The 26773-nt window shown below is 39.8% G+C and overlaps 2 protein-coding genes and 1 pseudogene across 10 annotated transcripts in view; 2 read left to right on the forward strand and 1 right to left on the reverse strand.

The window, feature by feature from the left end:
- Window positions 1-10393: 10393 nt before the first annotated feature.
- On the forward strand, window positions 10394-11676 carry LOC131321386 (uncharacterized). Its single transcript, XM_058352368.1, has 3 exons — window positions 10394-10535; window positions 10606-10643; window positions 11362-11676. The coding sequence occupies exons 1-3, from the start codon at window positions 10394-10396 to the stop codon at window positions 11674-11676; spliced, it is 495 nt and encodes a 164-aa protein (XP_058208351.1).
- Window positions 11677-13386: 1710 nt separating this feature from the next.
- On the forward strand, window positions 13387-14747 carry LOC131321387 (uncharacterized; annotated as a pseudogene).
- A 2898-nt stretch (window positions 14748-17645) lies between these two features.
- LOC131320959 (phototropin-2-like) overlaps window positions 17646-26773 on the reverse strand; it is a 34523-nt gene continuing 25395 nt past the window's right edge. For 5 of the 9 annotated variants that reach the window (XM_058351899.1, XM_058351902.1, XM_058351901.1 and 2 more), the window contains exons 15-24: window positions 26401-26481; window positions 23878-23981; window positions 23372-23421; window positions 22344-22450; window positions 21561-21680; window positions 20408-20459; window positions 19509-19621; window positions 18968-19108; window positions 18668-18780; window positions 17646-18071 (exon numbers count right to left, since the gene is read on the reverse strand). In XM_058351899.1, the coding sequence (XP_058207882.1) occupies window positions 18670-18780; window positions 18968-19108; window positions 19509-19621; window positions 20408-20459; window positions 21561-21680; window positions 22344-22450; window positions 23372-23421; window positions 23878-23981; window positions 26401-26481 (879 nt within the window). In that variant the 3' untranslated portion in view covers window positions 17646-18071; window positions 18668-18669. Of the gene's footprint in view, window positions 18072-18148; window positions 18254-18667; window positions 18781-18967; window positions 19422-19508; window positions 19622-20407; window positions 20460-21560; window positions 21681-22343; window positions 22451-23371; window positions 23422-23877; window positions 23982-26400; window positions 26482-26773 lie in introns of those variants that run through there. The other 4 variants (XR_009198424.1, XM_058351905.1, XM_058351904.1 and 1 more) reach the window with 4 other exon arrangements.

A 26773-nucleotide genomic window follows, 5' to 3' on the forward strand; every position in this document is an offset into this window, starting at 1 on the left:
TGCCCCTTTGTACTCTTCATCGTGTTCCCTTGTTATCGTATTTTCATCTGAACGTCAATATGTCATGAGTGACCCACATCCACATACACAAACATTTTTATTCGATTGTACTACGAAGTATCAACTAATCAATCAAGAGCTCAATCACCGTATGGAGGTCTAGAGGCCATTATTTGATGCATTCAAAAGGTTTGGCGATCAACTTCCAAAAAAAATATACCCTAAAGTTTATCGCAAAGCCATTTTGAAGGCATAAAATATTGGCCTTTAGACCTTTGTAGGGTGCGTCCCTATGCCATCACGAAGGCAAAATGTTTGTCTTTGAAATGGTACAAAGGGCGTGCCGTACGGAGGCTTAGAGGCCATTATTTGATGCCTTCAATAAAGCATGTAGAGCCAATTTAAGTGGCTCTACTCAGGTAGAGCCATTTGAAGTGGCTCTACCGAGTAATTTTAAAAATAATTTGAAAATTAGAGTATTCCGGCTAATTGTTTTAAAAATGAGATTAATTTGATAAAAAAACTCGTCCTATATACTAATGAATGGAAAGGTGGCTAGGTTAGTGTATCTTGTATATGGTTTGAGTTATGCACAGGTAACACCTAGTTTTTTATTTGAAAAAAGTTGAGAAGTAGCCACCCGGATTTATGGTTCGCAACCCGAGAAATCGTTTTGATTGAAAATAATTGTTGAAATTGAAAACCAGAGATTTGTTAAGGGTTCGGAAGCTATGTTACGAGAGGGAAAGGGTTTTACGGCACCCCCTCGCCCGATACAAAATCAGTTTCTACCAAATATTTGCGGGATTTTTCGAAAGCATTTTTATTTCATTAAACATTTTAGCACGTATCCACAGGTATATCAAGTAAGTGTATGCATGTGCTGGTGTACGATGCATGATAATGTAATGATAGAAGGTGATAAATTGCAGAAAAATAAAAGAGGCAGTCATTGAGAACACTCCCGAGTGCTTGGGAGTGTTGCTAAATTCTGGCAGATTGTTTTAGGCAATGTTTGTTGCTAAAATATGACACTTGCATGGTTCCAATGGTCACAGCTAATCTTGGTCAATATAAGGAAGGATGCAGCAGTGTTCAAATATAGTTTCCTTTAAATTCAAGTGTTTATCTTAAAAATATTTTCATTTCTTGAAATTTTCATTCTCGGGAATATGTCAAATTCTATTTCAAGGGCATTTTGGTAATTTGGTCGAGTCTCATAAGTTATTCGCGTTAGTGCCCAAACCCGGATCGTGGAGAGTCCGGAATAGGCACTTTGACGGTTAAGTCAGTGAGAGGGAAGATGAGCTTTTTAAAGTAATTTAGGGTTTCAGAGGGGAAGAGTTCATTACCTTATTCTGAAGGTGGATTACTCTTTTTATAGGCAAAGGAAAGATGTGGAGATCAGCCCACGCGCACACACCACTCGCTCGGTGATTGACTCGTCAATCATGGCGCCAAATCAAGCCTGCAGTTGGGGGACCTGTCACGATCTCCACGATCCGTTCGTGTAATTGGGGAAACGATGCCATGCTGCTTGTCACGCCTATCTCGACTCTTCCTGACTTTCCCTGCAAGTCAGGGATCAGGGGTAGCTCGGTGGCTGATAGTTCTGCCGGTCGATATAGCCTGGCCGTACTTAACGTTCAGACTTCCGTAGAATTGCCATTTGGTCCGGCGGGACATTGCCGAACAAGAAGTCGTAACCAATCCATACTCAGGTTCATGGATACTCCGCTGAACAGACTTGGTCCGACAATAATAGTCTTGATTCGGAATATTGGTCCGGCAGAGGCATAGTGGACATCGTGCACCGCCAGTCCATACAACCCTTAAGCCCATGGGTGACTAGTCATTGTGACGTGGCCATCACCTGGTTCACTCCGCAGAGCCATGCCCTCCACAATAGTCCCTCAACTTCTTCCACCCTTGGACGGATGGGAGGGTTGATCAGTGGTTCCTTCAGGCCATCTCGGTAATATCTTAGCTGAACCAATCTTTTCAGAGGGGATAACTCATGGTAGGTACCCTGATAGGTGTCTGTCGAGCCTTCATTAGAGACAACGAGCCATCTTGAGTCCGGGGTAATGATGATATTCGCTGCAGAAGGGGCTGATGGGAATGCTTGGAGTAGAGATCGAACGGTCAGGGATAAATCGGGAGCGGCGCAGGGTGCCACATGGCAAAAGGGGAGGTGCCGCGAGTATGGATCAGCACAGGCTTTCCACATGGCGATTCGAGAGTGGATGGGGTCGCGTCGCTTCGGTTTCGCTGCGGGACCCATGGACTTCCCTTTTCTCCCTTCGCCCATTACATAAAGGAAGGGGACGAGACATAATTCACTTCTGCTCTTTCGTTCTCTCGCTCTTGCTCTGCAACTTCGCTTGCGTCCAAGCTCTAGCCCATGCCTTTTGTTGCTCCGTCGCTAACCGTTGTCCTACTTCAGCTCTTTTAGGTAACTCAAATCTCTGTCATTTCGTCTTTTGCCTGCAATGGCCCTCTTCACATTAAATGGCACACTTTTGCACAAAGAAACTCAAAGTTACTTTATTTTCGACGAGTTTCCACGGCCTTTTTTGGCTGTAATCCACCGCTTGGATCGCCAACGATGGCGGTCCTTACTCAGTTCGGTGATGAGGACCCATGTTTTTCTGCCAAGGATGACTTATTGAATGACCCCCGGCGGAGGTCATGGGCACTCTATTGGGGGTACGCCGATAGGGACGAAACCATGCTGAAGTAGGGTTTTTGACTCTTCGTTCTTTTTGTCTAGGTCTTCAGCATGGTGGACTCTTCAAGCTTCAGCTCGTCGAGGATAGATCCCGAGGCATACCCGGATCTCCAGGAACCATTCAGAACCTCAACAGGGATTACCGGATGGGTAGCACGAGTTTCGACGAAAGCTCAAGCAATATCGTTCGGCAGCCCTGGCAGACTGTCATTCCCGGCATCCACATTCCCCTTTAAGTGGATGACAGGGCCTTCAGGGACATCCTCTATGGCCGGGACAACTCTACTGGTGTTGCCGTCGAGACGGTCTCGCACGACTCCGAACAAGAAGAGGAGGGTCATGACGATTGTGCGGCAACTAGGGCCCATGCTAGCACATTTACCTCGATACGGGCACCGCTAAACACGACCAATGCAGGAGGGGCAGGTGCTCTGCCAAGGCCGCCAAGAGACATCAACCTCATCCCCTCGTTGCCAATCGGTCTTGGGCCCATGCTATACAGCCACCATTATGACAACAGGCCAGGGGGCTTTACTAATGAGTTTCGGATGACGTATTAGTGGAGAGGGTGACCGGCGACAGGATCACCTTCGATGAATACTTCATCATCCTCCCACTATATGCCATCATCAAGGGAGGGGTGAGGTTCCCAATGAGCCTTTTCCTTTGATACATCCTGGAGATGTACAACCTCGCACCGATCCAAGTTGCGCTGAACACCTGGCGCATCTTGTGCTCGGCTTTGAAGTTGGCAGAATCGAACAACCTACCCTTCTCATTGGGAGACTTGATGTTGATGAACATGGTATCAAGGAACCCAAAACACAACAAATACTACCTTACCACTCGGCAGTACTTCGACCATCTAGTGGACCGGCCGCTTCTATGACACCAAGAAGTGGGGAAACATCTTGGTGAGGGTGTCTAGGAACTTTGAATGTTGTCCAATCAACCCTCTTATTGACTTTCCCTTCCCCACCAGGAAGGATTCGGAGATAGAGAGGCTTTATAAAGTCCCTTGAGTGTGAGGATTCCCCGGCTACGGGGACGCCCCCGGTATTGCTTCTCATTCGTTTCATGCCTTCTTTTATACTTAATAGTGGATATTGCACCGCACTAACTTTTTTCTTTCACGTGCAGACTGCTCCGCTCCAAACAAGGGACTCTGCATCACAGGCAGGTTGCCGAACCTGATCGCTCTTCTTCGGTGTGTCGATCGGGACGCTCCCACGCTTATTGGGATGTGAATGATAATTAGCATGAGAATGACCCTACGTGGGACTATATGGTTTTATGGTTTTTGTTGTGAATGGATAACTTGGCAATGGATTTTGGCTTGTTAATGATAATTTAGAATGAGAATTGCCCGGTGTGGGCTTATGAGTAATGTGATGCTATTCCGGTTGTTGTTCTTGCTATACTGACTAAGACGCGAGACGTTGGGCTAGGACCAAAAATAGGAGAGATTTTGCCCAAAATATCTCTAGAACCTACCTTCGGTTAACCTCGGAACCAAACTTATGTATTTCCATCAGACATTGCAACTACATACTTTCAAAAACTAGGACCAAATTCATAATAAGGATAGCTTTCTAAGTTCCACCAAATCAATAGATGATGTACACAAATTGAGTCAATATGGATGAACAACTACGTACTTTCAAAAACTAGGACACGGAGCCATGTCACTCCGTGTCCGACACGCTTGCGATATGGATCAAGTGTTCCATTGCATACCAGGGATTCCATTTCCTACAACATTAGCAAAATACTTTTCGGTTGGTACCAGATTCTTACATGAAGCAAAAACTGAAATGCATACATTATAAATTAGTTTCCAACAAAACATAATAAACTCCCTACATCAACAAGGGAGTCTTCTACTCTTTGCCGTTATCCCTTGCATTCAATATTTCTGTAAAAGAGATTTGTCCTCCTCTCAAACCCTGCCCTTGACTTTCCATTAAAAGAGATTTGTCCTCCATCGTCATTTTATTTGCTATCAAATAATTATGCTCTTCTTCGCCATCAAATCATTCAGCATCTTTCCTGCTTTGTTTGAGTTGCAAAAACCTTCTTCTCTTTCCATCTTACAGCATTCCATGCCCTCGAGCAGCTCCCGCAGCTATTTAATGGATCTCCGATTCTCCGTGATGACCTTAAGCAACTAAAATTAGAGATCAGCTTAGATATACTTATAACAAAATTATTTGGGCTAAAGCTTAAAATTGTGAATGCAGAGAGATGGTTCACTAAATGAAAGAAGCAAATCAAAGCTCATAGAGTCAAGCATATCAGAGCAGAGATTGTCATCCAGAGGTTATTAAAGCAAAATCATAGACATACCTAGGTGCGGATAAAAAAAAATTTGACATACCCAGGTACTATTTTTCTTCATTACTTCACTTCTTCTAGTGTTAAGTAATCTCTCAATATTTTTCCAAACTTATTGCTCACCCTATCCTTAGAGTTGCATGCCCCTTAAATGCTAAGATCTCTCTCTCTCTCCCTCTCATCAGTTGGACAAACGTATTCTATTCCAAGCTACTATGAATTGGGAAGCTGTTCCAGTTCTGGGAATTTTCTTCCAGGAGTAGTACTAAGCTCAAGTAGAACTACAACAACAAACATGGGGAACTCCTCCAGTTCAACAGCAGAACAGAAGGCAGAAGCAGCAAGCGAGAACCACAGCGAAGCTGAGAGGAGACGTCGAAAGCGAATCAACACCCACCTCGCCACTCTTCGTACTCTCCTTCCAAAAACCATCAAAGTAAGTTGCATCTACCATGTATATGTCATGGTGCATCTTAATTAGCAAGGCAAACGGTATTCGTTAGAGATTTTTTCACATGAAATTCTTCCAGAATAATTTGTTAACCATGTTTTAGCAGTGAATTTATGATATTTTCCCCAATGAATGTACATTAACAGAGTATATTAATTTGTATCGCATAAATATTATTTGTCTCCCTCCCTTCAACTTGATTTTGCAAAAAGGAAAAGTCTAGGAACACAATTCGATGCCTGAATATGCTGCACATGTCGGAATATATGCATATTATCTAGTCCTTTATTAGTTCAGTGTTTTTTGGTTGACCATCACATTGGAAATCCAATAATGTGATCAAGCTGCTCCTTACTCCCATTTGTGTGGGTTATTGCAATCAGAAGTATAACTGGAGTATATGCCATCTTGCGTAGGGCTCTAAGGAAAATCTTTCCTGCTGTTCTAGCTTTTTGTTTTTTTGTTAAGGTAATCCCTTAGACTAACAGACCAAAAAACATGGATCAAGGGTAACATTGGGAGTCCAACAAACGAACAAATACAAAGGGGAAACCAAATAAAAAAACAGAACCTCCCTACTAAAGGAAGAAGCAAGCTAAAAATACTTGGCAAAAAAAAGAAGGGAAAAGAAACGAGCTAAAAATTCTGGAAGCACCAGGTACATGTACAGAAGCAACAAAAACAATAGACAAACCATGACAGCACAACCCTTCAGTGTTTTAGGACTACATTAGGCACTCCCCAATCTACCACTATCTGTTGATTCTGCAAAGTGTTAGGGAAGTTCCTCCATGAAATGATGCACAAACTTTACATATAGGACGTAGAAATCTTTGACTGTTGATGCATATAGGAAGCTGAAATCTTATAGTTAGGGTTCGAACCAAAAAATCCCCAATTTTACAAGCCCTAATTTTTTTTGTTGGTTTCGACAAGTTACAGTGAAATTAAAAATCGACTGAAATTGCAGGGGTCATCGACAACCCACAAGAGAGAGAGAGAGAGAGAGAGAGAGAGAGAGAGAGAGAGAGAGAGAGAGAGAGAGCCAGACCTTGGTGGTCGGTAATGGCGCCGGTGGTGTCGTCGTTGATAAGGACCTCGACAAGCGTTAAAAAAATCGAGACTTCGAGATGTACACAAACGGTGCTCGTGGTGTCGCGATTTTTGCGAAGGGTTGGTCACCAATGGGGGTGGTAGTAGACGGCGATGGTGGTGGGTGTCGCCGGTGGTCTCCTTCTCCTCCTCTTTCTCTCTCTTCGCTAGTTTTCCAGACAGAAAGTCTGCTTGCACAGCAAAGGCTGCACAGCAGCCGTGCACAGACCAGTTTTGCGTCTGTCTTCGGTCTCGCAAAGATGATCGGAGCCGCTCATTTTGTTCAAAATACTTCGTTTATGGTCCCTGTAAAAAATCACCTCAATCCGATATCGAGAAGGGTGTTTACGAATCATCTAACTTTGCTTCAAAAGGCTGCTGTGCAAGTAGCAGCGTTGTTTTCCCAGATAGTCTGGTTTTGGGGGAAATGCGTTCACGGGGGAAATGGTCTGGTTTGGGGAAAAAATCAAAAATTTCAGCGTTTTTTTTTAAGCTGCTGACGTGGGGCCCATTGCCACGTCAGCATCGAGAAACAAATCGGGGAAAAGAGTCGGGATGTGTAGACTTATTGTTATTAAAAGGTATATCCGGTCCCTAGACTATCTAGTTGAATTCTACGTAGATCGACGGTTGAGATTACTAGTAATTTCCATCCAACGGCTCGAAGTAAAATTTGCGTATGGTACGCCAATGCAGTACCAATAGCATTTCTATTTTTCGGAGGAGGGGGCCTTGGGACTCATTGGGAGCACCTCTCTCGCTAGCCTGCTCGCTCGCTCGTGCTCTCTGTCTCTCTCTCATCCCCTCTCATCTCGGGTGGGTAAGCAAGCACAAAGCAATGTCAATGGGCTTGGGAGCCATAATTTCTTGTGCCACATCAAATGCCACCGCCATAGCTGCAGCCAAGTTAGCCAATAACCGCTAGGGCCACGTCTCATCATCTTTAGTTTTCCGAAATCAGCAGCTGCGGCGGCAAGTACTCGTTCAGAGTTCGTTATCTTCCCAACATAATAAGGATGCCAGAGTCAGTTGTCTCATGAATAACGACGAGCCTGAGGTCCCATCCCTTTCCACTCATGCAACTTCCTTCTCTGGTTCTACAGCATCTTCGAGCATTGGCAGCAGCAGCAGCTTGGGGTTGTCTTTGGAGATCAGAGAGATAGACGAGAGGTGCAAAAAGTGACAATGGAGAGGCTACACCATCAATTACTTGTCAGTTCACGGTAGGAGAGAACAAGTACTCAATCCCGATTCAAATTTCAATTCTGATTACCCTCGTCTTCTGCTTGTTCATGGATTTGGTGCCTCCATTGCTCATTGGCGCAGGTAAAGGCTCATTTATTTTGTGTTTTCTCTATTGTTACTAGAACAATTGGCGCAGATAAAAAACTCTATGGGTCCTTGACTGTGAGTTGAATTACATTATCATATCTCACTGATTCCATCGTGTACATCACACAAGCCTTATGTTATGGCATGTTGGCAAGTGTCAAAAAGTAATCCACGGTACTAGAAAACATCCATTGGGCTCTCAATTAACATTCTCTTTTACTCCATAGGAAAAGCCCTCGAGGTTTTCGAATTACTAATGAAATAACTTGCAATATGAGCTGCAAGTCATTAAATTGTAGTTTAGGTGATAGAAGTGCTACACAAAAGTTTGGGGTACTTCCTACCCAAAAATAATAGTAGTGCTAATTAAAACTTGAGAGGTCCCATGTGATGAAGACCTGATCTCATTCACGTACATGGATTAATTCGACTGTTGAAGCTCAAAGTAGTAGTAGAGTCACAAATAGACTGTGGTGGCTCAAATCGAAAAGCACTTGGTAACGGGCCAATTTGCAGCACTGATTTCTTTGCCTGACTAAATGTCTTTTTTCGAAAAAAAAACCTTTTTCGATTTATGTAATTTTCTTTGTTAGAGCTTGTCCCCCATTGCTTATTATAACCTCCAAAACTAGTATAAGAGCTTAGACAGTCTTTCAACTCATTGCCAATTGGTTTTGAGATGGTATCAGAGCAGCTATCCACATTACATCTAGGTCCTGTTTGCCAGCCTAGATTTCTATTTTGGTTATTACATTTTCCACTTCTCACTGTTTGGAAGCCTCGCCATAATGAGTTCCGAAAAAATTCATTTTCGATTTCTGGTGTTAGAGAAAAAAAGGCAAAAGTAAAGGGAGAGGAGCTTTTTCCTTCTCATTTTTATTTCTCTTAATCTAGTTTCCTCATGAGAGGACTAAGTATATTGAAGCCAACTGTCATCTTGTTCGAGAAGAGTTGGCTGATGGTGTGATAGCTAGTCCCTTCATCCACGGGCGCCCAATTAGCTAACATGTTTATTTAAACCATCGTTCAATTGGGCGTTGTAACTTTTGTGCGTTGACATGGTGTGATAGCTAGTACCTTTTGTGCATTGTAACTTTATGGGTATTAATTTTTATATGGCGTTTACAAATGCAAACATAGTTTGTATTTTGCATTCTGCGCATTATCTGGACCTATGTTTCTTCAATTTGCATTCACCCTTATCTTACCTTCAGACATATGATTGTATTTATCTATGTGTGGCTCCGAAATCTTTGGTTCGCTTCCTCTGGATTTGTGGTTAGGGCGAGAGTGATCCCTAGTCTTCACCTAGCCTGCACAAGGGAACACCACTAAAAGACCACACCGGAGGAGCTCCAGAATGGCCCTCCGGCGTGAGGATGAGAAATGCGCAGAGCCAGAAGGAAAGTATTAGGGTTTTAGTGGGGGAGAAACATGTACCTCTTTAGGGTTGCCATCAAGGGATATTTATAGAGTCCTCCTTACTTGCTCTCCAAGTTTGCACATGTGCGCAGTACGCGTCGGCCGATGTCACTCTGACATCAGGATTAGGGTTTTGTAACCATTTGGGGTATGAGTTGGCACCCCCATGTGCGCTCATCATTATCCTTCAGCGTAACCGCTGGGCGTGATGCCATAGACGCCACCCTGGCATGAAGCGGTTATTCACATGTGCACGTGCTGGCATGCCAGGTTATGGTCGAGCCTAAGAGCTTGGCTCCGGCGGCAGCATAAGTTCCTTGCTAGGAGATTCTAGGGACGTTCCTTGATCGGGCTTGGCCGTGGCTGAACCTAAAAGTCCAGCAACTTGGCCTAGCCCGACGGCAGCCCAAGGGGTCAAACTCCGAACGTTGGCGACTGGTACCCCGGCCCTGGCCCCAGGGTAAGCCTTAAAGCCCACGCCTGCAACCAAACCGGCCTTGGTAATCCGAGCCATGTAGTTCGGCCCACTACAATCTATTTATAGATAAGTAGAACATACTTATTAAGTGTCTTTCTGTGCACCATTAAAGTAAAGAAAAGTTATCATTGTATGCTGATTGAATGAGTGGAGAGGTGATATCTCAATTTTCTAATATATTGTTATACTGTTCATGTGACGGACTGACCTTGTCCTTCCAGGAATATTTTGACACTGGCTCAAAGTTACACTGTGTATGCAATTGACCTTCTTGGTTTTGGCACTTCTGAGAAGCCTGAAGGATTTTCATATACCGTGGATGTATGGGCTCAGACATATCCCTCACCATGCTTGAATTCATGTCTTCTGAATGAATTTTCAGCCCCTTAGAATGACATTGTAGTCTCACCCTTATAGACTCAATATCAACAATTAATTTTGGATTTCTTGGATGAAATTGTACAAAGGCTGACTGTATTAATAGGGAACTCCGTTGGTAGTCTTGCTTGCGTTATTGCTGCCTCAAGTTTGTTGTCTTGTTCTGACTGAGTGCATGATGTTTATCTCGTTTTTGAATTATTATTTGAACAATTTAGTCAGGAAACCTTTTGATTTCTTGGATGAAATTGTACAAAGGCTGACTGTATTAATAGGGAACTCCGTTGGTAGTCTTGCTTGCGTTATTGCTGCCTCAAGTTTGTTGTCTTGTTCTGACTGAGTGCATGATGTTTATCTCATTTTTGAATTATTATTTGAACAATTTAGTCAGGAAACCTTTTGATAGGTTGACGCTTGACATGTTGGTTTATGAAGGTGAGATCTTGATCATTAATCATGAAGAATGAATGGTGAACACTAATTGATGAAGTAAAATCAAAAGTCCAGATGGTTTAAATAATTCAGCATGGATGAATTTACCACACCAACTGATCAGAAGTCATATTTGAACACAAATTGTTGAAAGATGCAATATAAAACAGTGACTCATGAAGAACTATACTTCAGTGATGAGTATTTAAATAGAAGCCGCTGATGTGGGAACATAAGTTGGCAGTAACAATAGACATTGTTTAAAACTATCAAAGGGTCATAAGAACCTTAACCCATTTGGAAACGCATCAACATAGGAAAGAATTGAATCAAAATGTAAGTACAAAGAATTGGAGTTTTCTCTTTCAAAATTGACCCATTTGGAAACACATCAACACAGGAAAGAATTGAATCAAAATTCAAGTACAAAGAATTGAAGTGTTCTCTTCCAAAAGTGGAAGTTCAGGGAATTTAATAAGTACTCTTATTCTAGTTGAATTGAGGCTCTCTCTTTCTTGAGATGCACAAAAGTATCTGAAAACGTCATATGCACATGGTCTCACACGGTAGATGTGGAGCCCATACACATCAAATGGTTCCGGGCACATGTGTGGCTAGATCTGTGCACGTCCATCTATATCCCTAGCATTCTTTCAGTTTCCACTATGATTGAGCAATGTTCAGCATGTATGCTTCCCTATAAATGTGCAGATCATTAAGAAACCAGCAAATGATGAGGGGGCGCTCGATGCTTTTGTGTCCATAGTGACAAGACCACCGGGGCCGAATCCTGTGCAGTTGATGCCGAGGATCACCTTACCTGTTTTAGTTTTATGGGGTGACAGAGACCCATTTACCCCACTTGACGGTCCTGTTGGTGCACACTTCTCGACTCTTCCTGCTCAAGTACCAAATATGAGCCTCTTTGTTCTGGAAGGCGTTGGTCATTGTCCTCATGATGATACACCAGATTTGGTGCATGAAAAGTTGCTGCCTTGGCTTGACGATCTTCTTCCTGCTTTGTAATACATCACATTTTGTTTACCTCCTGCTTGCAGTTGTTGCGTACTTTATTTGATATCCCAATAGATTCAAGTCCCTCAATTAATCATTGACGATTTGATATTCTGCCGCACAAACAACGAATATGTTGTGTTGTAATAACATGGATTTTTTGCTCTGTTTGGCTTGCAGTCTTTGTTGTCAAATTTAAGAAGGTTATAATTACACACCAAGGCTACATATGTTCAGGGTTTATGGATCGGGTGTACTTGTAGGTTTTAGGGTATGGGGTTTAGGATATAGGGGTTAAGGATTTAGGTTTTGGTTTAAGGCTTAGCGTATAGAACAAGTTGTTGTATGATACCCTGGATGCCATGGTCTTTCAGAAAAGAAACAACGGACTCATAGGGACAAATGGTTTCAGGCCTAATTATTGGGGCACACTCTGTCCTATTTTCTGGACTACCATTATCATTAGCCTTTCTAAAAGAATACTTGTAGGGGACATACGACCGAGTAATGCCTAAAAGCGTGAAGGGGATTATACACAAAGGGCGGAGTTATGCAGCGTCGGTAGAACTGCCTGCTCTTCTCAATTTGAGACACTCATCTTCCTCAATAGACGATGACTCGGTTAACTCTCTCTCTCTCTCTCTCTCTCTCTAACACCCAAACACACACAGAGACGTATCTTTTGTGTATGCTAATTGATCATTTTGACTGCATATTTTAGTATGACTTGGGTGGCCGCAGGGAGGATCCTAATCAGGCAGGCTATAAGTGGCGCATGGTTATAGCCTATGATGGCACTCAATTTTCAGGTGTTTCCTAACTTGTCTTTCACTAGTCAATTATTATTGCTATTGAAGAGTCCATAGACATCCAAGTTAGTATCAGATTAGTGGATGAGATTATGGCAATTCAAAAGCAGAATATATTATAGGAGGTTTGATAATTGTTGTGATGGAATTTCACTCTTCAACCCTTAGCTACAATATATATATGTGTATGTGTGTGTGTGTGTGTACTCTTTATAGCATAGTCGTCACTGATGCAGTATTCCCAATATGTGTTCTCTACTTAATATTTGATTGTCAACCATGGAAAAACATTCTTTATTTTGTCACTATCTTGTTCTTGTGCATCATCTTTTGTGGATAAATTTGCACAAATTAATTACTTTGTCCCTACGCAAGTAGAAGACCACCTGCTTATACCTTGCAGATGTCATTGCTCTGTATGGCTTTGGATCTATCTTATTCGTTGTGTGTGGATATTGGTATTCCGTCTTCTTGGGTACTTTTAGTGTGGTCGGTCTGGTCTACAAAAAATTCCCAAAACCATATGGTTTTGGAGCTATGGTGTTCCAAAACCGTATGTTTCACTTTTCGTTGTCTTGGTAATTATTAATGCCCTCCACATTTCATTGAGTTGTCATGCTAGAGATATAAATAGTCATTGAAAATTTGGAGATGAGACCCATCGAGTGGGATAAGGGAATCCTTCCATTATTATTCTCCTTATTTCTCTTAGTTTAAGAACCCCCAATAGAGATTGGTACGATTCGATACAATTTTTTCTCCATTCGGGTTTGATTATGTTGCAGCTTGATAATTCCGAGTAGTATTCTCAATGTCTCATTGGATGAACTGCATTGCATTGTTTCAGGTTGGCAATATCAGCCGTCTCCGCCAACCATACAAAGCATTGTGGAGAAAGCTTTAACTCAAATAACAAAAGAAGAATGGAGGGATCTCCATTTGGTTGGAGCAAGTAGAACCGATACTGGAGTCCACGCGTGGGGTCAGGTATGAGTATTCTCTCCTCTGCTCTCGTGTGGGGATTGTAGTAACACATAAATCAGGTGAACTCAAATTGTATTTAGCTTTCAAGTGGCACACTTTGTTACTCCTTTCAACTATGATAGATTGGATAGCATTCATGCAGCACTAAAATGGTCTTCTTCCTTCAGATATCCGAATCAGAGAGATTAGCCCTGCAGCGCCTAAATTTCATGCTCAATTTTCAGCAAAGAGCAAGATTTATCAATACAAAATATACAACAGCAGTATCATGGACCCATTTCAGCGTCACTATGCTTACCATAACATTTATAAACTAAATATTGATATCATGAGGGAAGCTGCAAAGCATTTCATTGGGAAGCATGCCTTTTCTTCTTTTGTCAATGCATCACACAATGATCGATCACCAGATCCAGTGAAGAATATATTCCGCTTTGATATAACTGAAATGGTAATTGTGACTTGACCAAGCTATGTACCTTAGGTGATGGGATTTCTGGTTTTCTTCCTCTCTCCAATTTCTTTTTCGGTTTCTTTGCACTGATACACACTAGTGATCGTTATGAATTTGACGGCTGATGTGTCATTTTTTAGGGACCTCTTTTGCAGCTTGAAGTCGAAGGCTCTGGCTTCTTATATAGACAAGTGCGAAACATGGTGTAATTAGTTGTTCTTTTTAAACTTTTGCTTTAAAAAGTGCTCCTAATTCAGAGATCCTGTCATCATATTCTACTTTACTGTTCTCAGTTTTGTCATAGTCCACCTATGTTGTTCTTAGTTTTGTGTAATTGATGGAAGTTTTTTTCATGATCTTGTATGTGCGATTGGAACGTTAGGAGGTTAGTAGGAACGGGGCATTTGGAGTGTAGCCTGTAATGCTTTGAGATAATTTGAAATCTACTATGACAGGTTGCTTTATTGCTGCAAATTGGAAGGGCAGCAATTCCACCTGACATCGTTCCCAAAATTTTGGCAACTCGAGATCGCAAGTAGCTTGCAAAGGTTGCTTTACCTGCTCCACCGCATGGCCTCTGTCTTGTAAGTGTCAGTTACAATGAAGAACACTTGCGGCTTCCAGCAGGTTGCCCTTCAATTAGGTTTGGTATGCATCATAGCATTAGCAAATGCAAGCTTCCATTTTTCTAAGAAATTCTTATGTATGGCAGTAGGGGAAAGCTAGAAGCGCGTGTTTTAAATTCTCCGGGAATTCTATCAGATGGTCAATTGGAACTTGTTGAATAGCTTTCAGTTTTCGATAATAGATGTTAAAACTACACCTAGTTCATTTGAGGGTTACTAATTGTGCGCCGAAAGGGTTCAAGCATTTAGGGTTCTAAATCCAGGACTTAATGGTTTTAGGGGTTTAGGCTTTAAGAGTTTGCAGTTGGTGTATAGTGGTTTGGGGTCTAGGGTTTGGTGTAATTAATATATATAGTCATTCGAACCCCCACCATTTAAGGCAGTTTAAAACGGTTTCATCTTGAGCCATAAATTTTGATCCAAATCACAATATAAACCCCAAAAAGATCTACTCCTTACTCAACGATGTATAACATTTCTACAAAAAGTTCAAGTTGATTAGACATCGGTTACTCAGTGGCCAAAATACATTGTTCTCGAAAAGATAAATGGCAAATATGATTTTATGATTGCACTTTAAATATTCAATCATATAGTTGTCAATATCGATCAACTCGATTTTGTTTTAGGGATTTTCTAATTGTCCAGTTTTGTAATGTGAACGGTCTGGATCAAATTTTTAGACTTGGAATGAAACTGTTGCTTGAGGCACAGCAGGCTCCCAAATCTCCATTTAAATAGCCATATACATGAAGCTCATATGCTATACATAGCTCAAGAGCGTGACTAAGAACTTTTACGTCGTCATTCTTTGTTTCGCTTCTGATTTCCATGGTGTCTATACATTTGAAATAGTGATATTTTGCTCTTCTTTTTTTGTTGCCAATTGCATGACTTTTGTTAAATTTAATTATGTTAAGTAATTGGATGACTTCTCTGCAATCGTTCATCATCTTTTACAACAAACATGAAATATAAAAGAACATAATCACTCCCTTGGTTCCAAATTGTTGGTCCTTGTCGTGCATTTTATAATTGAAACATAAAGTAAAAAATGTCGTGCATTTTATAATTGAAACATAAAGTTTTTCTGTGCATACTTATTGAAATTTTTGCACCATATTAAAGAACTCTCGTGATATACATTGAGATGTGATTAACAAGTGGTAACCCTTGTGATGTAGGGAAATAACAGAAAATAGTTCTACATTGATTACAAAGGTAGATAATTGTACATACAAAGAAAATAGACAGGGACAATTGACATATTTATTTAGTAATTGTGGTGACTTTTTTTATGACTTGGATAACTATTTCTCTTTGTGGATGATGTTCATGATCTACCTGTAATGGGATTTAGTTAGGTGAAGAAGGGTGCTTAACATCTTCCCCTCATCGTACCTGTGGCTCCCTAAAACAAAACTTTATGATTTCTTAGTTCCTAAACTTGACTCCAAACAGATAAAGTGGGCCGCAATGGCCACTTCCAATATAGACACGCCTCAATGGGAGTTAAGTGTTTTGCTTATTGACCATCCTATGCGCGAATTCATTTTGCAACGGGCGGGTATCCACAAGCACCATCTGTTTGTAAATGGATATATTTTCAAAACCTATTAGGGATTGATTTTAAGGTTGGGTGGACGAACGTTGAAAAGAATTTTAACAAACAAAAGGTGATATTAATTTTGCCAATTCAAGCACGAATCTCTATTTCTGAAGTACCAACAAAAAAAAATTGAATCTCTGAACCCGTGGCAATATCCTTCCCATTTTCTTGTAAAAGAAAAAAATGGCAATATTTTAAAGATGCAAAGATGCACTTTTAGAAAAAAATGATACACCCACCGGTTGTGCATCGTACTCATGGGTATATAGATCTTCGCATAATTGCAGGTAGTCCATTGGTTCTCCACAGCCACAGGTTGTCGCACCAATGGAGTATATGATGGGAGATTACCTCATCCATCATGGTACGAAAACTCACGTCTGTGCTTGGGGAATCTCTAGTGAAAAAGAACATTGCCCTGTATGGAAGACTGTAGTGAGCGTAGTTCCCAAAGACATAGGGCCATTAGGAGCAAGTACCGAATACCACTCAAAATTCATTTTTTCTTAGATAATTAGGAGCAAGTACCGAATACCACTCAAAATTCATTTTTTCTTAGATAACTAGATGTTCAGCTTAGCTTGCGCGTACCTCAACTAATTCCGAGACATGTTTACTAAAAATTCTACTCGATCAAGATTGACAAAGTTATGAGATGGATTGCTTGAATTGGATGTTATGAAGTAGAGTTTGGTTCCTTGCCATTTTCAGGTTTTCTTTGAAAACAAACTAAATGGAATGGAATGAGAGAAGAATAACAAAAGAAGACTTTTATTAATCTTCGAAGGATTACAGTCGAAAGGTTACAATCGACGGTAACTACAATTACAAACTACTTCTAGAAAGCAAAGTAAATGACAACAAAAGTAAAAAACTTTGGGTAATTGATCGGGCTTTGCTTGGACTCCTAAGTCCTCTATTTATAGGCTTCTGTTTTCCTTTGCAAATTCAAATTCAAATTCAGACAATTTCCCTCCTTGATTCAAACTTGGGGAGTTACTTGTCTTCAAACTGATGAGTTCGAATTAGGCAATTATTACTTGATCTAAGCGTCTCCAACTGCCTTGATCTACCTCTCTTCTTCTTTTGCCATGCGTCCTCAACGGTCTCGACATGCTAAAGATTTGCCATGTGTTCTCTTTGGACTAAACATCTGACAAGTGTCCCTTATTGTAGAATGCGCTCGATAGTGGCAGGTTTAGGGTGTAAACAAAGCTTTGAAGGTAACGACCAGGCATAACTCCCAATGGTCCCAGAATTCATCCTTTTTTTGAAGACACTCCACATTCAACAGACAATTCCGGACACATCTATGTCCCCTTTTGTTCACTTCTCAGACAATTCCGGACACATCTATGTCCCCTTCTGTTCACTTCTGTCTACGCACTTTTGGAGAAGTATTCATTTTTTGAACGATATTTGGAGGGATGCGGCTTTGTTAGCTCATCAATTGTTTACTCAGGGAATGCATATCACCTTATATGATAGTTTGAATATTCTAACATGAAGTACTGTACATGTTGTATACCATTCCAAACAACAGGTATACAGCAAGTCTATCAACACATGAGAAATACTGTACAACAGATTGCTGTTGATCCCAAACCAATGATCATGATGTCTGAAGCGAAAACCTTTTTGGACCATAACCCAAACTACAACGAAATGTAGTTTCACTTTAGCAATGATGGCAGTTTGCCATCCACAGTATCCGCCCCTTTACACAATCATTTAGGGGCAACTAATATCGCAAACAAAACAGAAGAAGGAACAAAGAAGTGCTGTAAATCCCGTTGGATGCTTTATCATGCACAATTTTCTATACTCTGCTGCCAATCCCATAGAGCCCCATCTTGTGAGTAATGTTCATGACCAAGTATGGTTCATCTATGTAGCTGCTTACTGTGAAAAATACAAGGATATGCCTGCACAATCAATACAACCAAAGAAGAATTATCAAGACCAAAAAAAAAAGGATAACAAAATGTAGGGCGAAACTCACTTAGACCCCTGTGGCTTGGCCCATGTGCGCTTCCACCCACTCACATTTGATTATCAGCACATAACTTTGTTCAACCAATGTGGTTAAGTTTTTCATCCAATTTGACTGCATTTGAACCACACTCCCCCATTTTGAGAATGTGGAAGTGAAAACAAACCCTAGCTCTAACTTAACAATCATGACAAGTTTCACCACTCCCACTACTGGCCGCTGCCTCCAGTGCCACCAACAGCAGCCACATAGAAATGGAATTGTGGAGGAGAGAGGGAAATGGAATTGAAACCAAATCAAATCAATTCAAGCTCGAATTTCACACAGTTTTCCATAAATGAATTCTTAATGATGAATAACAAACTCAATAATGAACTCTTAATCAAAGATTCGAACCCTAACAGTAACTGTGTCAGAAAAACTGGGAGGGTGCAATACTTACTCTTGATCCACAAGCAACCGTCAGTTGCTATAACCATATCGACAACATAAGTCTAAGCTATCTTGATAAATTTAGTGAATGCAAACCTCTAGAAAAGCTCCATGGGATTAACAAGCACTCCATCATCCTCCCATAGTAAATTTTTTGCCTTTGGATCTTTTCCGATCAATTGAAGAGGTGCATCTAATGGTGGTGGGCTCTGCATGAAAAATACAGGAAACACAATGACAGAAAGATGACATGGCTTTTTGTAAATGCATTCCAAGACCAACATTGTAATTAGAATTCATGTGTAGACGGACCTAGGCAGTAAAACTCAGTTCTATAATGCATAACAATGCTAATCTAAAATTGCTTTCCTTAATCAGAGATCAAAGAGTTATTACCATGCAGCGGATCAGCGGCCAATGAATTCCATGAAAGAAAGAATGTTGTTTGATTTCATTGGCACCACTGTTTGATCCTAAGCGGCTGCCCGGGTCTCTATTTAACAATGCATGAATCAACTGCCTGGCTGGAAGACTTACCTGCAATTTTTTATGATATATTAGGCACTACATATTCAACATTAATGGTATGGGGCAGGTACCATACACAACAGATATAATTTTAAACCTGATAATAATTTGGAGATTCTAATCCCTGCCATTTTCGGGATGCATTTTTACCATTAAACCACTAATCACCAGAAGAGAGAGAATTAAACAATTTAGGCCTCTGTTTGTCGCAACTTCGACAAGTTCAGGTTGCAAACCGTCCACCACTAAAACCATGAAACTACATCAGCATTGATGGTACAGTAGAACTGCTGCCTAACATGTCATCTTGAAATGACACGTGCTGTTGATGAAAATGTTCCACATAAACTGCAATCTTTATGTACAGTTCTATTTTGACTAGGATAAGGTACAATTTAAGTTAGTTTACCGGGATGCTACTTGGAAAGGTGAGGTCTTTGTGCAAGATGTTGGCAAATGTCCTCTGCCTATTTTTCCCCCTGAAAGGTGTACGGCCATAAAGCATCTCATACAGCAAAATACCTAAAATCCAAAGGTGAAATGAGAATCGCTCTGAACAGAGGAACTAGCTAACCACACATTACAGAAGAACTTTAATCATGTTAGAACGTCAATCATACACACATGCTAACGAACATCGTAAGAACAAAGAATTCCGGCAGAAAGTGATATCAGTTAAGACACTACGGAAACATCATTGCTTTGCCATTTACGAGATCATACAAGCTTTGAAGCCAACATGGTAGAGAACACGTGATAACACTAATGCAACATCTTAAGACAACAATTAAGATTCAACGCTTAGGGGATACCAATAGTTAGCCCTTCAAGGTATCCTGAAACCTTTCAAAGCCTCTTTTTCACTCTAATCTAAAGACCGGTCTATTAAAGCATCCAACTCCAAACCAATTGGCAAAGAGTGGAGAAGCCGCCCAAGCTCATATACTAGTTTTGGAGGAGATAATTAACCGATGTGGGACAAACTCCAACACCAGCTCAATAACTATTCTTACATGACCACAAGCGTGGTCTCTATATCCTTATTCCTAGCAGACATTTTAGAAAACTTTTGAACAAAGTCTACCATGGGCTTATGATGGTTAGCAACTGATTAGATTAGATATATAATGTATGACAAAATAATCACATCTGACATGCGTAGAAAGTAAGAAACACACGAATCATTTAATTGTAGCCACCCTCCCAATATGCATCTCTCTCTCTCTCTCACACACACACACACACACACACACACAGAGCACAAATACAAAGAACACACCTCAAGGGTACACAGAAAGGTAATCTTACCAAGAGCCCACCAATCAATAGCACTGCTGTGGCCTTCACCTGTGATGATCTCCTGCAATCGAAGAATAGTATTCATCGAATAATGAATCGAAGAGAGCTAGAATGTCACCTCTTCCAATTTCAAAGTCGTTGAAGTTCCAAAATAAGAAAATCAAGCTGTATTTTTTCCTTGAATGGATCCAGAACTTGATTAGTAGAACCACCAGTACAGACAGATCATGTGCAATATACACTGTTTCATTTGCTCTCAACAAATTCTCCTTACCATGAAAGAGAGGAGTTAAATCTTCTGAAGATTTTTGAAAGATGAAACAATTCAAATCTAATAGATGAGATCAAATTCACCACTACACACGGAAATTATGGTAGTCACGTAATTCTCTTATTCATTTCAATAGGATTAAGAGCAAAGGAACCCTTTATTGAGTTACAAGGAGATGAAACCGCATAAACCTCCTGTCTTTCTCTTACATCTCATTTGTTTCTCACATAATAGATGGAAATGTGAAAAAGGGTAACAGTAGGGGCGGTCCTAGGGGGGACCCGGGCCCCTGTACAACTCCAAATCGAGTATTATACTAATCTTTAGGTTAATAAGGGAAAATTCTAGGGGATTGGCCCCTGCAAGTCCCTTGAGTGAAAAAAACAAAAAAAAAATCCTTAATCTATGCGTGGAGTAAAAATCCCTAAAATTTCAAGTTATCAATCATTTTTTAGGTTGCGTGTATAAAATAAAATGGTGGCTATGCAAATACACGCAATATCTCCTCTTCTTCGGACCTCGCAACTAGCAACATATACTTATGAAATATATATTTTATTATCAATATAAAAATACATGTGATTCGCACCCTTGCTAGACACAAATCCTGCGTCCACCACTACTAACAGGAGGAGGAAAGTCTACAGACACTTGCATGGGTACAACAAATACCATCAAGAAAGTAGCGAAAGGAGGCGGCAAAATTCTGCTCAAGAACATGAACAATGAAAAGCTGATAAATAAAGTGCACAACACTCTACAGTAGGCGACGTCCACCTCTAAAGACCCTAATATAATTGAACAAGTAAACTAAATCTAATGTGAATGGTACATTGTCGAGTGTATTGGAAGAAGCATGTGTGAAAACTACCAATTGGAGATTCATAATACCGGAGCAATGTATTCTTCAGTTCCAACAAATGAATTTGATTGCGTAACTGGTTCTGCAACAAAAGTTGGCGGTGGTTGACTCCTAGACCTTCTCTTCTTGGGTAGAGGATGCTTTATTATCTGTAGAATACAACACAGGACAGTTAAAACAACAATTTCTAGCGTCCAATAAGCATTCAAAGAAAACCTTCCATAATTCAAACTGTAACACCCCGTCCCATAACGGAAGTCTACATGGGTGATCTTGGGTTTATAACGAACCATGTAAGCTACAACTAGTAACTTGGACTTGCATTTTGGGCCATGTGGTTAGTATTGGGCTAGTGGTCTACATGGGGCATTACAGTTAGTTTCAAAGCAACCCGTGTACAAAATTGTATGGGTTTGGGCAAGGGAAAAGACCCGTAAAATATTGTGGTGATTCTGGTTACTAGGGAAAAGACCCATGAAATATGCTCAACCCCTTGCAAGGGCTCGAGGCCATAAAGGTGAGAAGATTGTGATACCCCTATTGAAGTGAGGTACCCCACGCTTATATACTTTATATTATTTTGGTACCTAAGCAATGTGGGATTTCACTTCACACATGGAACCAATGTTAAAAGATGCTAGTCTCTATGGTTAAAACAAAACAAAATCCCATTGATTGCCACTTTTAAGGAACCATGAATGGTTCAAGCAATTCGGTTGAGACTTAAGCTTCTGGAATAGGACGTAGTTGGATACTACCTATTCTAATTGAGAAATAAGCAAATAATCTTCCAAAGCAAGATGGAAACATACTTGAGGTTTACAAGATGTCATAAAGGATAGGTCAAAGTCAGTTAACACGACATGTCCATCTTGTTGAAGCAACACGTTTTCTGGCTTCAAGTCGCGGTAAATTATTCCTGTACCATGTCACATAAGAAAGCATTAAGAAGGTTTGGGTATTCACAAGCTCACCTAGCATGCAACAATTACTAAACTTATTTACACTTAAAAACATGCTCAAAGCTGAGGTTTAAGAATTCAAATCCATTATGTTCACTCACTGTGCTCAAGTGCCACATAACTATCACAACTCACAAGATTATGAAATCTTGACAATCCAAGAAAAAAGCAACTAAGGGTACACGTCTCTCAAAATTCATGGAAGACTTAGCAAAAAATCCCTCATATTTACATTTTTTGAGTTCAAAGACAAGCACCTTTTGCAATCAAACATAAGGACAAATATGCGTATGAAAGTGCCTAAAACCCTAGGGTGCCCTATGAAAGTGCCTAAAATCCTAGGATATCCTATTTATGAAAGTGCCTAAAACTCTAGGGTATCCTATGAAAGTGCCTAAACCACTAAAACCCTATAATAGGAAAGTGTACCCTAAAACCCTATGAAAGTGCCAAAACATGTTTTGACCTTATGGCTAAAAAACTCAAAAAGTTGAAGGACCTCTACTGAAAACTATTTTACCGTCCTTATGGCTAATTTTCCCAAAATTCATTCACCTACGCTCTTGTCAAATTTTGATAATTACAGCCATTTAAGTACCTAAACATGTGTGGATTCTCTTGATTAAAAAAAAAGGACGTAAGCATGTGCACCTATAAGCTATCTTATTCTACACTGAACTTGAGAGGTCATACTACACAACATCATGAAAGCACTTATCCAATACGTCCATCTATAGCTAATCTCCTAAGCGAAAATCTTCTTGCAATCTTCATTTCTTTCTCAAGATAGGATCCAATATAACTTAATTCATTACTTGTACAAGTCACTTGCAAATGTTTAACATATGAAAGGAGCAATAACTAAATTGCTAAAGTACCTAAACAATGAAGGTATTCTAAGCCAACCACAACTTCTGCTGCATAGAATCTGCAACATAGCATTCAACATTACAAAAGTAGGGGTCAATGAGCTGTGACACAAAAGGCACAAATATATGGTTTGTAAGTTGTCTACATGCACAATCAAATAGTAGATCACGTTCTTGCATGCAACAAGAACCAATAGATCATCATTATACTATAAAAGCAATGTCAAGCCATACTTGAGTACTGGATGTTAAGTCATACTTAGCTAATAGGAAATGGGCCTATTGTACATCAGCCTATGCAACCACTCCCTCACATGCACCCCTCTTGCACGTTGACATGCAAACACCCATACATAGAGCATATATGAATTTACCACAAGGTCCACAATTGTGGGTTTTGAGTAAATTACAGGAGTGCTTTGTCAATAGAAGACAGAAGCATGTACTTCTTGTTGCGAATGATATGTAAACTGATCATAGGAAAGAATAATAATAGAAGGGTTCAATAACAATACCTTGCACATTCCTCTTTAAAGATTTTCATAGGTTGCTTGTCAAGCAAGGCAAATAGCTCTCCTCCAGGGCAAAAGTCAGTTATCAAGCAAACATGTGTTGAAGTCTGAGGATACAAGGAGGTATTGGTAAAGTTGACTTCCATTGGTAGTTCAGTACTTCTATGCAGAGAGAGAGAGAGAGAGAGAGAGAGAGAGAGAGAGAGAGAGAGATCTTACATAGTAGATTCAATGGAGAATGTAAAAACAGATTAACCATCGAAATCTACGACCAAGTTTAGCTAACCGCAGTCTGTTCCAATTTTGAAAATACTACTTTTCAAGAGAGGACAATCATTGAACTTATGAATGCTCAACTTTCCAAAATTGCCCCATCAGCTTTTTCAAATTTTTTTAAAGATAAGTATCAGCTTTTTCAAATTGTTACTTCAATCTAAAAGACAAGGAGTGAAGGACATTGTTTAGCTTTTGGTCAAAATAGACAAGTACATTGGGACAACTACAAGTCATAAAGTGGACAAACAAATTGGAACAAAGATAGTATATGATAGTCTATCAACAAGCATTAGTTTTCCATTGTACAACCAATGGCCTTCAAAGATATGAATAGAATACATTTATCTTTGCATATTAATTGTTTAAGAAATAATTAAATCCTGGTCCTAAATCCAACCACGACTTATGTTTACGCTCATGACATCATCATGGGTTATGAGTACATCCTACAAATGTATGAAGAACCCATTTTACCTTATCTAATAATGTTGCTAATCTTCACCTTTAATGCTACCTTAATGTTAATGCAACCTTGCATATTCCAATCCCAAGTCCCCATATGCTAACGTTAGTTTTTTTTCTTTTTTCGTATGGAAATTTTTTGTTTGCATATATTTATGGAAATTTATCATAAGATATTTTTGTTAGATTGTATGATTAATTTTTTATATTTGTTTGCATTTTTATACGATAATCTTTTTTTGTTTCTTTTATGGTAAATCTTTACACATGGACATGATAAATTTATCGTATCATAAAAATGGACACTTATTGGAGCATATCATAAATTTACCAAAATGATTTATCAATGAACTTACCATAATGGTTAAAAGAGATCTAAAAACTTTTGGTTATGATGAATTATAATATTTTTCAAATTTATCATGATAAAGTTATTACATTTGCAGAAAATGAAATTTGTTCTTTACAGAAATTGTGGTTAAAAATGATGAATTTATGACAATCGAAAGTTTTTCAATCTCTTTTAACCATTATGGTAAATTCATTGATAAAATTGGTCGTATATCAAACAAATATATCATATAATCTAACAAAAATCCCTCATAATAAATTTATTTACATACAATAAATTTACTATATATAAATGCAAACAAAAAAAATTGGCCGGTAATGCAAACAAAAAAAAGCAAAATTATCATAAAAAGAAAACAACTATAACAAATTTATCATATAATCTAATAAAAATCTCTCAAAATTTTCCATAGATATATGCAAAAAAAAAAATCAGTAACTTCCCCTTTTTTTTTACCAAAAAAATTAAGGTTAGCATTTGGGGACCTGGGATTGGAATGTGGAAGGTTTGCACAAAACATTAAGGTTAGCATTGAAGGTGAAGATTTGCATTGTGTTTTGTTAAATAGGGGTAGTAATTGGGCTTTTTGAATGCTAGGATGACAACTTAACTCATTAGTCTGTGTGACTAGAATACATAAGTTGGACTAGGGATTAGGACCTCTATTTAACTCTCTTATAGTTTAATTCTTAGTCATAATAAATGGATCTCCTTCAGGCTGATTTCGGGAGTTGCAACAGAGATACCCTATGTCTCCATTCTTTTGTTATGGCAAGAGAGGCTTCATTAAGTAGTCTAAGCTGCACAGTGCCAAAAATACTTCCAGGGGGTGGACTTGTTTGTAGGTATTCAACACTTCTTTGATGTAATCTATTAAGAGATAGATATCGTAATTTTGCATGCTTTTTGCGACACTTTTCCAGAACTTTTGTAGGCAACCTATGTGGTGTTTCTTCCAGTAGAAACAGGTAACAATGTTCAGCATTCTTGGGCATGCAACTTACACATCAGAAGATACACAACATAATTAATACATTGCAGGTTTGTGCCATGCTTTTTTAAGACTTGTTCTTTCACCATATCCAAAACCTGTCCTGTTGTGTCTTTGCTAAATAGGGCTTTGAAGGTAGTGAGCAAAAAGCAGTTCGGGGAGGCTCAACATAAATGTACTCCAATCTTTTCGCATCAAAATAAATGTTTGATAACTCTGCTGTACACTTCAAATATCAAGTAACACCAAAGCGCTGTAAATGCAGCGTTTCGATAACACTGCTGCAACACACATATCAAACAATGCCCAAGCACTGTACATCCAGCTGGTTAATACTTTTGTAGAGTTGAGTTGAGTATAAGTGCATGTAAGCATGCCACTGTGACTGTGCCCTGATTATCAAACTTTTCATAAGAGAAAGCATAAACAGGCAAATATGTAAAACCTGGAAAGATGTGTACAGAGTCGGTAGGAAAGGATGATCCAGTAGCGAAATGATTTCCCTTTCAATGCATGCTCGGTGAACCTGAAAAACAGCTTTGGATCTCTTAATTCACAAAATAACAGTGATATGAAGCGTGCTAAAGCATCCAATTCAAAACCAATTGGCAATGAGGGGAGAGGCCGCTCATGATCATGTACTAGTTTTTGAAGTGATAATTAAACGATGAGGGACAAGCTCTAACACTCCCCCGAACGTGCGACCCCTGACTCGCACGTGGAGAGGCAAACAAACGATTCAACACATACGACAACAACCAACAACAAACAAAGGGGGTACCAACCATCAATGACATAGAATCTTGTCAAAAAGCCTC

Source organism: Rhododendron vialii, chromosome 3a, assembly GCF_030253575.1.
Source record: "Rhododendron vialii isolate Sample 1 chromosome 3a, ASM3025357v1".
In the NCBI taxonomy this organism is placed as follows: domain Eukaryota; kingdom Viridiplantae; phylum Streptophyta; class Magnoliopsida; order Ericales; family Ericaceae; genus Rhododendron; species Rhododendron vialii.